Source organism: Girardinichthys multiradiatus, chromosome 22 (genome assembly GCF_021462225.1).
Source record: "Girardinichthys multiradiatus isolate DD_20200921_A chromosome 22, DD_fGirMul_XY1, whole genome shotgun sequence".
In the NCBI taxonomy this organism is placed as follows: Eukaryota; Metazoa; Chordata; class Actinopteri; order Cyprinodontiformes; family Goodeidae; genus Girardinichthys; species Girardinichthys multiradiatus.
Genome location: NC_061814.1, coordinates 4,199,989 through 4,214,612, shown reverse-complemented (window position 1 = coordinate 4,214,612; position 14,624 = coordinate 4,199,989). Strand labels below are relative to the sequence as shown.

Genomic DNA, 14,624 nt, shown 5'->3' with positions numbered 1-14,624 from the left:
GGAGGAGGTTATTGCAATTTTAGCTTTCCTTCTTCATTCTAGCAGAACATTCCTTCAAGGCTGCAGGGTTATTCACCAACCATCTGAAACCTTAAGAGAACTTCTAACGTGAGGAAATGTTGAGAGTAGTGAGGAGGACTTTTAGTGAGCCTAAGGGTGTCTTAAGCAGAGAAGTTGGTGGAAAGATGGAGAGATATTCTCTCCACAATGAACAACAGTAAGTTAATAAAATACTGCCGGCTCGACTGCACAGGGATACACCCTCTTAACAGTCGAGTAAATGAGAACATAAACTTCTATAACAATCATACAATTATTAATACAGAAATAAGATGAACCTTATCATCCCCCTAGTGGGAAATTAAAGGTTTATGCAGCAAGACAGATTAAAGGTGCACCTCTAGTAAGGTAATATTAGAAAGGATAAATAAATAAAATAATAATAATAATAAAAACAGTAATTAATACCATGAGTAATAAAACTGGAACAAAGGACTGGTCAGGCAAGCCCCAGATCGCAGCTGCTTTGAATGAAAAACTTTAAAAGTCCAACTTCTAACTTCTGGCTGATTAGGGATCGGCCAGGCAAAAACACTCGAGTCAGTATTGCATGCAACAATTAGATACCTTGGACTGACTACTGGTGATTCTAAATCACCTTAAACTATGTCCTACTCTGCCCAGACTTCTAAATACACCTATCTGATTTAATATAAAAAAATAAAGAACAAAATTACTTTGACGTTGATTTCTTCTCTCCACCGGTTTGAGGATGGGTAGTAGGTCTGAATAAGAAAAACCAGGGAAGGAACCAGAATGACACGTGTCCGTGATCAACTCAGAAACAATAAACTTCTCATCCGTCCAAAACGGAGAAAATATGAAGAACCGTTGCAGTTGACTGAATCAACTAGGAGTCTTGGAAATAAACCTCTGTGAGTTTCCACCTGCGCTGGTGTCTCGGCGGGGTCTTTGATTGGTATATGAATCTTCTGAGCTTCTTGTATCAGACAGAATTCCAGCTTTCAAGCTCTTCCGGGAATGGCCGTGTGGAGGAAAAGTTCGCCTGTAAGCTTTTGTCTCTAGATATGCACCTCCATGGTGTCGTCCTGTGAGACACGCTGGAAATGCCAGCGAACGTTTATTTTCCTCTGGTTTTATAATCCGGGGTGATGTCAGAGCTGCAACGCTTGTTGAGCTGCGCATGTTGTACTGCGCAGCCCAGCCGGTCTATCTCCCCAGAATGGATGACAAGGGGCTGATGGGGTTGAGATCGGAATTGATTGGGGGTTGGGGACTGTTTCATCCTGTGGCGGCTCTGGTTGGCGGGCTTATTTGGACCAGGTAGACTACTCTTTTGTACATGGCCCCCTCTCTGGATAGAGATGGGGGACGTCGGGGGCTGGTGTCGGGGGGTCAGGTGTCTGGGCCAGGGTTACTCTGCTTTGGGCGGTGCCGGCACTACTGTGGGTTGGTGCTGGGGCGGTCTCCCTGTCTCCACCCCGGAGGAAAGGGGACCAACTCTTGGGTCCGGGGGCTGGTTGCCCCTATGGGGTATCGGTATCTGGACCTGGGATAATAGAGTACGTATGGGAGTGTGAGTGAGTGTACGACGTCCATTGTTGTGTTTCTTTATGTTGGGTGTGTCAGTCAGAGTGTGTTTTATGTGCATGCATGAGGGTGGGAATGTGTGATTGTGACTGTGTGTGCCTGCTTTTGTGTCAGGTTGGGTCTTGGGATGCTCCCTCTCCTGGATCAGTTAAGGCCCCCTATTGAATGTGGGGCCTGTTTTCTAAATGCCGGTGGCTGGTGTCTCTGGCCACTGGTATACTTGTGGTTCTCAGTGTCCGGGGCTGGGTGCATTGGTGTGTGCCAGCTCACTCGTGGTGGCTGGTTGCCAGGGCCTGGACCCCTGGGCTCTGTCGGGCCTCTGCTCAGGGAGCGATATGTCCTGGGGTCTCGGGTCTCTGGGTCCATGGCTAGATCTGCTCCACCAAAGACGGCTGCTGGCGGGTCCTGTGGACTCGTCGCTGCAGCTCCCTGAGGCTTTTTCACTGTGGCTGCTGGGTGGTTCCCCTTGCTCTTCTCTGGCGGGCCGTTGGATGTCTGTGGCTCAGATCTCCTCTGTGTATGTCTCGGGTCCAGGGGGGCAGGTCTGTGGCCCCTCACACTTGCTATTGCATATTTTTATGGAGAAACCTTATATACACAAGCATGTTCACACTTAAACCCACAGGTGTTTAGATTCAGGTGTTAACAGATACACAGATGTTCTATATTTAGCCGCAGTTGCCACTAAATACATCTTGCATTCCTTAGTACCGTGCACTTTTTGGTAACAATGCTGTTATTATATATGTTTTTGCATGTGTAGAAGCAATCTTCTAGGGTGTTATCTTGTAATCTCTTCATCCTTCTTTTTTCTCTCCTCCAGTCTTTTCCCCTTCTCTCCTTTCCCACATCTCTCTGTTTCTTGCTCCTTATTTTTTCCTTTTCGTTTCCATCTCCATAACATTTGAAATAATCCCAAAACAGTTTCCAATAACGTTTAAAGCATTAACCTTAATGATCTACTTGTGAAAGTAAATCTGTTAGGCTTCTTCATGGCACTCAGACAACAATTCTGAGTGCTACTCTGCCGGACAGGACAAGGTAAATAAAAAAAGGATCAAAGTGAATATACTCCATGTTTGTTCCTGTTATCCTTATACAGCACCTTGTACAGGCTATTGGTTCATAGTATTATTAATAGAAGCAATCTTAAAAAAGTTATTCTGTTTCTTTTCCAGTGCTGCAATGCCAGTCAGTGTTGTCCGACCAGAGGAGTCTCGCTGTCCAGTTCCACCTGGAGTGTGCCGACATTAGTCTGACCTACTATGAGTACCGGGCCGCCAAAGAGCACATTGAGAGGGCCAAGGAGCTTTCTGGGCTCCACATCAACATGACAGGTGTGTGGGATACTGGTTAACTGGTTCTCTCAATCTCTCTCCAGTCTGCTCTTTTGATTGTTGGGATTCTTAATAAGCCAAGGAATATTTGGTCAAATCGAGGGTAAACTCTTTTACATGAGCCAGTTCTTTTTAATCTAGGTGCTCTCGGGAAACGGACTCGCTTCCAGGAAAGGTTTTTGGCTCAGCTCATCCTTGAGGTGAAAAGGCAAGATGATGAGGCCGATCAGAGGGTCAGTGAGACCAGTCCCACTCCCACACCAGAGGCCAGTCTACCCAAAGTAAGAACATTCTCAATCTTCTTAGGATAACAGTTTATTTGTCCAGTTTAGTAACTTAACTTGGCTTTATAGATGTTTTTGCCTGTTTTATACTTTGATTCTTACTGAATAAGCCCCACATGTTTTGTACAGGCAGATATAGGAACCTCCAGGTTAATATTGTAATTGACAGAAAAAATCTCATTTGGTTTGGACATCTGATCCATGACTGAGGTAATCAGCCTGACGTGACAGCATGGGCATCTGTCATAAAGCCATTAGAAAGAAAAGAATGGTCTGGTTCAGCGGAGCTCTCAAGTTTAATTCAGTTCAGAGTGAGATTATGTCTGCTGGTTTTGAAGGATTACAGTTTATGGACATTTTTGGCACAGCAGCCCCTCTACCTCACTCTGTTCTCCCAAATAGTTTTATTAAGAAAAATGTCTAATTTTACGCCATCCTTGCCACAAATGACCACAAATAGAAATCATGACAAATGGTTAATCTAATAAAGGACAGATTTAGCCAAATACATAAATTATGCATTTGATTCAAAACGCTGAAGCTTTTGAAATTAATGTAACCCTTTGCATTTCAGGGGACATTCATTTGTCTGTGTTAAATTATAGTTTTAATACCATGAAGTGTCTGTAAGTTAGTTGTGATAACTAAGATTTATTATCCAGTCATCAGAATATGACTGAACATTTCAGTTGGACAGGCTCAACAGCGCCCTCTGGAACTACATCTACAGAATTTGATTTAACCCACTTGGCTTCCGTCAGCGTTCGAAAAGCAGGGGGGTGGAATATTTATATACTATACTAATATTTATATACGTAGTAATAAATACTAAAAACAATAAAGTTTTTGTTTTGGAACTGGCTGAATATATAATAGTTAATAACAGTGTGCAAAAAATTTTATTTCCGATCACCAATTCCACTGTTGAAAACATTTATGCTGGAGATTAAGTGAAAATTCCTGATTTCTGACTGAAAAGACTGAGACCTCTGTCTCTGTGTCGGAGGGCTGGTTTGGGGATCTCCTCCGTTAGCAGGGCTAACTCTCCTACTCCTGGTACATAGCGATAAGTACATGGAACAGTCAGACTGTTTCATGTCCTGTCCCAGAAATGCAGCTAAAGTCCAGTCAGCACCAAATAAAAGGTTCTGACCTGGCTTGGCTGTCGGAGGTGAAATAGTCCCCCTGGGTCTGTAAGGCTGAGCTTGGTAATTAAATACATGATGGATGGATGGATGGATGGATAAAGACAATAGATGAAGACTAAAAATTGAGATTGAAACAGAAACAAAATGTGATAAACAGAGACAGAAAGATGGAGAGACAATTAAAAAGATAAAGAAAAAAGATACAGAAATTATATATAAATACAGCAGGTAGAAGATGAACAAAGAACATTTTTTTCCTTAGGAATGTTCTTTCGAATATGTAGACAGCTTAAGTCAGAGGAAACTATCGGCCTGGCCTTGGGCCAACCAGCCAGGAACAATGTCCAGGAGATGGACAGGGTTTTCTAGTTGTTTTTTAGCCAATAATCTGCCTGTAGAGTTAGAGGCGTGTCAGAACCAATCACTCTTTTCAGCATGAAACTGTTCAAATAAAAAAGTCAGTGTTTCTGAATAAAATTAATACAAGTAAAACACTGAACAATTAACATACCCTACTCACAAAAAGTTAGGGATATTTTGCTTTCAGGTGAAAATTATGGAAAATGTAAAAAGTTCATGCTCTTTGCTGCATTCCGTCCTCCACTGTATGGCGTGCTGTGTTGTTGGGGTGGTGGTCCTGTGCGCGGCGGCTCTGACCTCTGGGCGTGGGTGCGGCAGGGCGGGCGTCGCTGGGCTCTGCGCTTGCGTCGGGCGTCTCGGCCTCATACTGGGGTGGGGTTTGCTCGTTTGCTGGATGGTTCCTGGTGGGTTCGGTGTGCTTGGGGTTAGTGGTCCTCGCCGTGCCCCTACGAATGCACAGAAGGATGGGTGGTGTTGGTCTGGTTTGGCTCTATCGTTTTTACTTGGCTGACCTGGATGTAGGTGGGTCTGCATCTCTGGATGGGGGTGTGACCTCTTTGCTCCGTGTGCTGGAGCCTTTCTGTGGCGCCCTTCGGCTCGATGGGCCGGTGTCTTTCCCTTGGGGGGGGGGGTGCATGTACCTATCATGGCCTGGAGCTTGCACATTTGGGTGGGCCTGCCGTTTTGGGTCGGGTGCGGTTTGGTGGCGGCCTTGGTGTTGGAGTGGGATGTGTTTTGTTGCCCTGCTTGCCTGGTTGTGGGTGCTGTCTGGTGCCGGGCTTCGGGGGCTGGGCGCTCTGTTGGCTCTGCCCCGTGGGTTCGGGGGTGGCTGGACGTGCTGGTCATGTGCCCTCCTTTGTGTGGCGTATTTTGGTTGCGCTGGGCTGGCTGGTCTGCTCCTTTGTTTGGAGTGGGGCCGCATTCTTGGCCGCTTGGGCACTTGTGGCTGGGTCCTTTTTGTTGGGGGTCGGTGGCTACTTCGGGCGGCGGACTAGGTAACGGGGCTGTGGTTCGGGGTCTGAGGGGCTGGGTGGTTCCGGGGGGGGGCTGGGGACGTTGGTCCCGGTTTTCAGTTGGTTCTCGGGGCCTGTTACCTGTCCCTAGTTTTTTGCCCGGCAGATGTGCCTATGCCTCCCTCCTTTGTTGGGACGCGGCAAACGGGGGTGCCTATTGGGGTCAGCCGGGGAGCTGGCTCCCTGGGAGAGCGGTTTGCCCCCCAGTCTTTCCCTCCCCATCCCCAGACACCTCCCTCTGCCAGCTCTATCACAATACCACTCATGGAGGGCCTTGGGGTCCGGGTGCGCCATCGGAGTGCCGCAAGGGTTTTCCATCTCTGCGGTCCCATGGCAGCCTGTGCCCCAATTTTATTGTACAACTTAGACACTCTCACTTATAACATTTTCATGACATTCACATGTAGGGTCTTGGGGGTGGGCGCACTCAATGGCATCAGGAGAGAAGGATATCCTAGTAGCCTAACCTCTGGTGCCTGCGCTCACCTCTAAGGGTATAATTGCATGTAGACATTGAGGGTTCAACACGCATCAACACCACATTTGAGCTGGGGGAGGCAGGCTTGGGGTCTTTTCACACCCCCGTTTGCTATTCCCCATCTGTGGTCGGAGGCCGGGAGAGGGAATGGGCCCTCTAGTCGGGTTTGAGCTGGGGTTGGGGGTCGGGTCTTGGGGATTGTGTGGTGCTGGGCTGGATTTTCGGCTCTCTCGGGATCGCTTGGGTTCCCTTGGCAGAGCATGTCTTGTGACTACACCGGGACGGCTGGTGGGGTGTGCTTGGCCTGGAGCGGTTGGCCCGCATGGCCCAGGTCCCTGGCCGGTGCATGTATCCCTCTCGTGGACTGGTGGGCTGGAGCTGCTGGTACTGTCTGGGGGTGTTGGGCGGGCTCGGAGGTGTGCTGCTCTGCTGGCTGTCTTGTCCGAGGGAGGATCGGGGCGGTGGACTGGGGGGTGGCGTGGAGGGGCTGCGGCCTGTGGGGTGGAGGGGTTGTGTCCACTTCTAGGGCGTGGGGTCACTGGCGTTTGGATCGGCTGGGCGGCGATGGTGGAGCTGAGCTGGATAGTGTTTCTCCCTGGGCGGTTGTTGCAGTGGCAGTGATGTAGTGTTTTTTGTTGCTGTGGGGGGCATGGTGGGGTCACTGGCCCTGGGTGCCCGCCGCTGGCCGGGGACCTCTGGGTGGATGAGTTTGTCCCATCATGGTGTGGGGTCGGGGTCCGGTTGTGGGTGCGGTGCTGGGTGGGGCCTGCCCTGTTGCGCTGGTGGGCGGGGGTGGCGCTGCGCAGGGCCCTTGCCTTGCCGTTGCGGCGCGCTGTGTGGTGGGGGAGCGGGGTGCGGCGGGGGTTCTTAGAGCGGGGCTGTGTGTGGAGCTTGCGCTGTGTGGGTGTGGCTTCATTGGCTTCTCGGCCGCGGAGTTCACCTGTGGGGGTGTGCCCCTGTGGGGGTGGGGATTCGTGCCGTTTGGGTTCGGGGGGATGTGTTCGATATCGGTGTCCTTGTTGGGCGTGGCTCTGTGGGGAGGTTCTTGTTCTTGTTGGGGTTCACTGGGGGTGGGAGACTCATGGGGTTGACATCAGGGCTCGTTGGGGGGTCGGGACTGCTCCGTCCTGGGGCGGCTTCGGTTGGCGGGTTGCTTTGGGCCATGTGGACCCCTCTTTTGTACATAGCCCCCTCTCCGGAGGCGGATGGGGGTTGTTGGGGACTGGGTTTGGGGCAGGGGGGCGGGAGCTGGGCCGGGGTCACCCGGGTCTGGGCAGTACCGGCGCTGTCTGCCTGCCTCTGCCCCAGGAGGGAAGGGGACTACATCCTGGGTCCGGGGGCTGGTTGCCCTGAGGGGGTACAGGCGCCTGGACCTGGGAGTATAGAGTATACATGGGGAATGTGAGTGAGTGCATGACGTCCATTGTTGTTATCCTTATGTTGGGTGTGAGTGATTTTATGTGTATGCATGAGGGTGGGAGTGGGTGATTGTGACTGTTTGTGCCTGTTTTTTTTTTTTGCGACAGGTTGTGTCTTGAACTGCTCCCTCTCCTGGATCAGCTTCCTCCCCGCCACACCGCCTGCTGGTGGTTGGAGTCTCTGCCCACTGGTGTACTTGTGGTTGTTGGTGTTCGTGGCCGGGTGCTTTGGTGTGGGCTGGCTCACTCCCGGTGGCTGCTTGCCGGGGCCTGGCCCCCTGGGCTCTGTCGGGCCTCTGCTTGGGGGGTGGTGTGTCCCGGGGTCTTGGGCCTCTGGGTCCATGGCTGGATCTGCTTGGGCGTGGACGGCTGCTGGCGGGGCCTGTGGACTCTTCGCTGCGGCTCCCTGGGGCTTCTGCACTGTCGCTGCGGGGTGGTTCCCCTGGGACTCTCCACTGCTCTTCTCTGGGGGGGTTGCGTTAGTCCCGGCAGTGGTTCTCCTGGGGTTCCTGTGCTTTGGGGGCCTTTAGATGTCTGTGACTCAGATCTCCTCAGTGTCCGTCCAGGGACCATGGGGCAGGCCTGTGGGTCCTCACACTCGCTATTGCATATTTTTGTGGAGAAACCTTGTATACAAAAGCGCGTCCACACCCATACTCACAGGTGTTAAGCTTCAGGTGTTGACAGATACACAGATGTTCTATTTTGGACTGCACCTCTCACTAAGTACATTTTACATTCATAAGTACCGTGTACTATTTTGTTAAAAAAAAAAAAAAAAACAGCTGTAGGTGTATAAGCAAGCAGGGTGTAATCTTGTATTCTCTTTATCCTTCTTTCTCTCCTCCACTCTTTCCTCCTTTTCTCCGCTTTTTCCCCATCTCTCTCTTTTTTGAGCTTCATTTTTCCTTTTCATTTCATTCTCCGTGTCCGTAACAATTGAAATATTCCCAAAGAAGTTTATAATAAAGTTTATTCTATAAATATCAAGCAGAGCTTTAAAGCATTAGCTGTGATGCTCTGCTTGTGAAAGTAAATCTGTTGGGCAATTTCTTTGCACTCAGACAACAATTCTGAGTTCATTGAGGTTCTGGGGTACAGAGTTAGGAGCCTCTAGACAGTGTCTCAACTGATCCTATAGGTTTTCTATGAGATTCATGTCTGGAGAAAGTTCAGGCCACTCCATTCGAGGCACCCCAGTCTCCAGCAGCTGCTCCCTAATGGTGTGACCTCAATGAGCTGGAGCACTGTTCTCCATGAAGATGAAACCAGGTCTGTGTTGTTTAATGCAGGGACACAATGACTGGGTTAATGATGTTATTCAGGTAGTATGGGCTAGTCACTGTACCATCCATAAAATGTAGGCCAGTTCTGTGTTGACCAGACACACCTGCCCACACTGCAGCACCACCACCACCGAAGGCTGGTCTGGTGACAACAGTAACTGATGCATAGAGCTCTCCTTGATGTCTCCAACATCATTTCTGCTCAACGTGAATCAGCTTTCATCAGAGAACATCGCTGAGGCCCACTGGTCCCACATCCAGAGGAAATACTCCCTGGCCCATGCAAGACGACGATGCCTGTAGCTGGTGGTGTGGTCAGGTACCTTTGCAGGTCGTCTAGTACACAGACCACCCTGATGTAAACTGTTTCAAATGGTCTGACGTGACCTTTTAACCTCCCTTAAATGCACCTAGAGTCAAGTGTCCATCATACAGTTCTGCAGAGCACCGTTCACAATGAAGCGGTCTTCAGTGGGATGTGACCAAAGGACTCTTCCAGACTCTCTGTATCTCTGTTGCAACTTGCTGATGACACTCTGTGTTCCTCTAAGCTCAGTGGCCACCTCCATCTGAGAACTTCCTGTTTGAAGCCTTGCCGTGGTGAGGTACTGTTGATCAATTGTTCTCATGATGTCTGAATGTGAACAGCATGATGAGGACTGTTTAAAGACAAATTCTGACAGAATCAGGAGATTTATGGGCTGATTTATGGATCGAACACCTGTTGTGATTTGAGCTGTTTAGCTCCTTGGTAGAGAACAGCAAGTTGTGTAAAAAGTACTGAAACATGGAACAGTTGGACATGTGCATGCAGAGTTTTAGAGGTCACATTCGGTTCACCGGTAAAGGTTATAGTGCATTTTAGGTTCATCCTGGAATTTCACCTGAAAGCTGAATATCCCAGACTTTTAGTAAGTAGTGTTTATTATTCATCAAATAAACTAAAACAAGCTTATGCTGACTTAATGTGTTGACTTCTATTAAGTTATGGGTAATAGATCTTTATATTCATAAGAAAAATTCCTGTACTATGCTATGCATTGCAAAAACAAATGGTCTCTTACAAAACATAGTTTTGGCAGAAGTATACATATGTGACTGGAGTTTTTTTTGTTTTATTGTTCACAGGATTACCATCTGGACGATGACACGGTGTTGGATCAGGTCAATTTAGCTGAGCCAGATCAGTACACGTTGCCTGACCTGAGTGCTGAAGAACAGGCCCTCCTGCTGGGTGTCTGGTAGGTCAACTCCCCCATACCTGAGATCGACCTTTGCAACCCCATCTCTGTATGTGCGTTTTTAAAACATTACTAGGATTCTCAGCACATGTTGTGCTACAGTCACCATGACTTGGCTTCCGGCTATTTCAGAACAACCTGAACTTCATTTGAACAAAAGAAAGTGAATGCAGAGGTGGATTGAAAAAAGTGTTTAGAACATTAATTTTTAGCTAATTATCCACTCAGGTCAGCTGCAGGAGGAATTTCTTCCACGTTCAGATGTTCCTTCGCCTCGTGTCACCCTGACTTTGAATGATGAGGTTGACCAGTCTATTGCAGTCACTGTCCCTCACCCAATACCCACACTACACCCTACACCCCTCTATGAATTGTGTACTTTGTAAAAGTGCACATAGGGGTTGAAGTGCACAGGTTACAAGTGGCAAAATTGGAGAATTGGCTCAAGTCATCAACTTGCACTTCTGCGACATCAAAAATGACGGGACCCGTTTAGGGCTGGGTACCAATCAAAGATTTTCGATACCGGTACCAATACCGATACCTTCACTTCAATATCGGTTCCTGAACGATACTTTTTTAGATACCAGTTTTATAATATCAATTCTAACAAAAAGAAAATAACATTACACATTGAAATACAAATTTTGAGTTTCATTTTTAAATCAGATTTTTCCATTCCAGGCACTTTTCTTACATAAAAAAATTATTTTCAGTGCAAAAGAACAGTTGCAAAGAAATGACAAGTCAGGGGTCTAATGCTCACTGTTACATACTGAGGACCTTTTTACTTAGCAGTTTTTCTTCAGAAAAATTAACATGTCTGCTTCCTCAGGAGACAAACAAGCCCGCTCCTGGCTGATGGTGTCTCCAGCAGTAGAAAATGTACGCTCTGAGGGTGTGGATGATGCTTGCACACATGGTTGCCAAGTTTGATAGCATTGGCATAGTGTCCCTCACATTCCTCCACCAGGTCACTGGATTCACAGAGGGTAGGGTAGATGGTAGACCTCTGTACTGCTAGATCTCTTCGTGAATCTTCTCTGTGGTGCTAAAACTGTTCTCTTGTCTTATTTCAACTGCCATGTCATCATCAGCAAATAGCTCCTCAAGCGCAGAGAGCTTTGGCTTTTTCTGGAAACAAAAAGAAGAATAAAAGAATAGATGCCAAAAATGTAATTTTGTTATGGAAAATGAAATAGTGGGGTAAGAGGATGCTTTGTATCCTTTTATTTTACCAGTGTTGCTACTGCAGCTCCACAGTCTTCATCAGAAGAGTTGTCATCATGGTCACCAGCTGTCCTTTCAAGCTCCTGCTTCATCTGCTGGGCCTAGAACATTACAACTTTATTCTATATTCAATAGATTATAATGGGAGTCATATAGACAGATCTACATTTGAAGAGGAATAAATATTATCAATGACAATAAACACACACCTGTTGTGAGATTCTATTTATGAGCTCCTCTTCTATTCTGGTCCACACTTCATCGCCTACTTTCATCTTGAATCTTGGGTCTAAGGCTGTGCCCTCCTCCAAGAACTGCCTGATTCCTTCATCCTGCAAGACAAGCATAGTAAAGTAGTCATGATATCTCTGAATATACCTAATGAAAACAACCAAAACATTATGCAACATACGTGGTATCTTTTTGAGAGGTCATCCCATATCTCGTCCTTGATAGCCTCTGTAAAGAAGGAGTCCTCATCAGTAACTGAGAAGTGATGCTGAAGCTTCCCCAAAATGGGCAGAATCTGGCCCGAAGTTGGACTCCTTTCAGCAGAGATGCAGATGGTTGAAGTATAGAGTATCTTCATAACTGACAAACTGTTCTGCTTTTCTAAAATCATCATCAGAAAGTCTCTCCAGTCTGAAAAAAATATACACATTGTTGTATGAGTTAGACCACAGCCCAGCACAGTTTGCTTTGATTAAAGAATAAGGTAATCCCACAGTCTATCCTCATGTACAATACATGTCCTTCTGCATTGATTTTTTTAACCGAGGGTCCATGGAGGCTGCCTGGATGGCAGGAAACTGCTCCAGAAATTGCTCCACAATGAGGAACAGGCTGTTCCACCTGTTCTTCACATCTAAAATGACTTCATGTTCTGGAAGACCTATAGAAAGATGGTGTGTGTGATTTACAAACAGAACAGGTTGTGTATTTGCTGTAATAGTTCAATGATTGATTTAGCCATATAATTTTGCACTAAGTTTAGTCTACTTTGATTTCTACTAACCGAGAAGACGCTGCTTCTCTTTAAGGATAGGTTTAACCAAGCAGCAACGCTTTAACCACACCACTGTAGCTCGGATTTTTCCTGCCCACTTTGAGATGACCGGTATAGTGTACAGCTTTTGAGCAGTAATGATTAGAGTATGAGGAAAACAGACAATCTTTCTAATGTTCATTTTTTTTCACTGTTATGTCCATATTAGCTGCATTGTCTACGGTGGTCGCATCAATTTTATCCTTTATATTGAATTCATCAAGAATATCCCCTATCTCCTCAGCTATTATATTCCCTGTCTGTGATGTGTAGACTGCCCTGGTATACAGGATTTTCTCCTTCATGGTACCCTCTCTCACAAAGTGGACTGAAACAGTCAAGTAATGGTCTTGTGCCACACTGGTTCACCTATCCGCGGTCACAGCCACATCGCTGACATTTCCCTTCTCTACTGCATACCGTGCTGCTATGAGTGTATTTGACAGCATCTGGGGACTGATATCTGGGGGTTAAGGGCTCTTATCATCTCCCTAATTGACATTAGAAAACACAAAACATCAACAATAACATGGCTGTGTTATTTTTGCTCAAAAACCATAATCTAGGCTGAGAGATAAAGGCTTAACTGGTCAACAATATAATTTACAGCTTACTTACCTCCACCATGGAGCCTCCACCATAGAAAAAGGCAGCAAACCTTTTAACAACAAAGTTTGCTGCATCCCTGTGACACTGATCTGGTCTTTCCTTTTTCTACAAGTGTGAATGGATTTACACTGACTGGCCTTGTCCTCCTCACATCAGGGTCAGAGGCTACTGTGAGGAGAACATAAAAATAACAGTGAAGATTAGGTGAGCTGTTTAACCAGCCGACCCAATGGTTGAGCATATTTTTACAAGCTAAGCGTTATCTGTTAATGTCAATCTTTAGTTAGCTTTAGATTTAGCTAGCTACAAAGCAATAAAATAAAGCTACACACTAACTCGGCACGATGCACGTTATCAAGTTGGAGTAATGCTAACAAACGTAAAGTTGCCTGTTGAAATCCCAGACAGCGCCGTCCTCGGTACTCTCTGATGAGGCGGAGTCCTGTGGTGGAGATTTTGAATCACTCCGCTCCGGCTTTGTTCTGCCCACGGGCTGCTGAGAGGAGGATGGCTGTGCTGGCTGTGGTCCGCTCTTCTTGCAGTCAAACACTGAGCAACTTTCCGCTCTTAAATTGATCCCGTGCACGGTTAGGTGCTTCATCAAATGAGTCATGTTGCCAGCCTTAGAAACAATGTCTTTTTTGCATATATTGCATTGCGCACTATTGGCATCAATCTTTCTAAAGTGAAGCCACACTTTTGACCTCGGTGGCATTTTTAAGCGGTTCGACGACGCTCGCAACCAGTTCACAACACAGATACACGTGAACACCGTCTGTAGGCATACCCACGTATGTATTTTTCCTGGGTGATGCAATCACGTTTAACATTACAGCTAATCACCAAAACTTGGCACCGAAAGACGAGGCATGTTTCGATACTTTATAAAACCCAAGCATTTCGGTTGGTACCATAAAAGAACCGAAGTTCGGTACCCTCCCCTAGACCAGTCGCTGTTTTTGCAGTCTTGCTGCCAAAAAAATATTTTAAAACTGCAACAAGCAATTGTTTTGAGGAGACGAAACTGCAGGAAGCAAAGGAGGCTTCACCAGACTCTCCACACAAGGGTGGAAGTGAAAGTATTGGGGCAGGGTCAAAGTCTTCAAAGATTTTAGCTTCACATTGTCTGCTATGGATTCTGATCATTGATTCAACCTGTTTGTTTTAGGACGGTTACCTGGTAGATTTAAAACATGGATATGTGCTAATCTAATTTGAAAGCAGACAGTATGATGAATCTGTAAATAGTCAGTTCAACATGATGCAGGTTTACCCAGTAATTTATTTCATTAGATTAATCAAAGAGTCATTATTAATAGTTATAGTTGTGGGTAGGAGGGATCTCCTGTTGCAGTCTGTGTTGCAGCAAATCTGAAGAAGCTTCTCGCTGACGGCACTCTGTTGTCAAGTCACTGAGAGGTCGCTCAGGATTGATCATTATGTTCTTCATTTCATGAAGCATCCTTCTTTGTAAAATCATTTGTAGATGTTCCAGATCAGAGCCAGCCAGCTTGTTCTGCTTTTTAAAGTCAGTAGTAGGATCCATGTAGCCCAACATCTGTTG

At 46.8% G+C, this 14,624-nt stretch overlaps 1 protein-coding gene across 2 annotated transcripts in view; it reads left to right on the top strand.

Moving 5' to 3' along the window:
- The window catches only part of ttc27 (tetratricopeptide repeat domain 27), a 131,979-nt gene that overhangs the window by 37,522 nt on the left and 79,833 nt on the right, over nucleotides 1-14,624 (top strand). For both annotated transcript variants that reach the window (XM_047352192.1, XM_047352191.1), the window contains exons 6-8: nucleotides 2,790-2,948; nucleotides 3,090-3,229; nucleotides 10,064-10,176. In XM_047352192.1, the coding sequence (XP_047208148.1) occupies nucleotides 2,790-2,948; nucleotides 3,090-3,229; nucleotides 10,064-10,176 (412 nt within the window). The remainder of the gene's footprint in view (nucleotides 1-2,789; nucleotides 2,949-3,089; nucleotides 3,230-10,063; nucleotides 10,177-14,624) is intronic.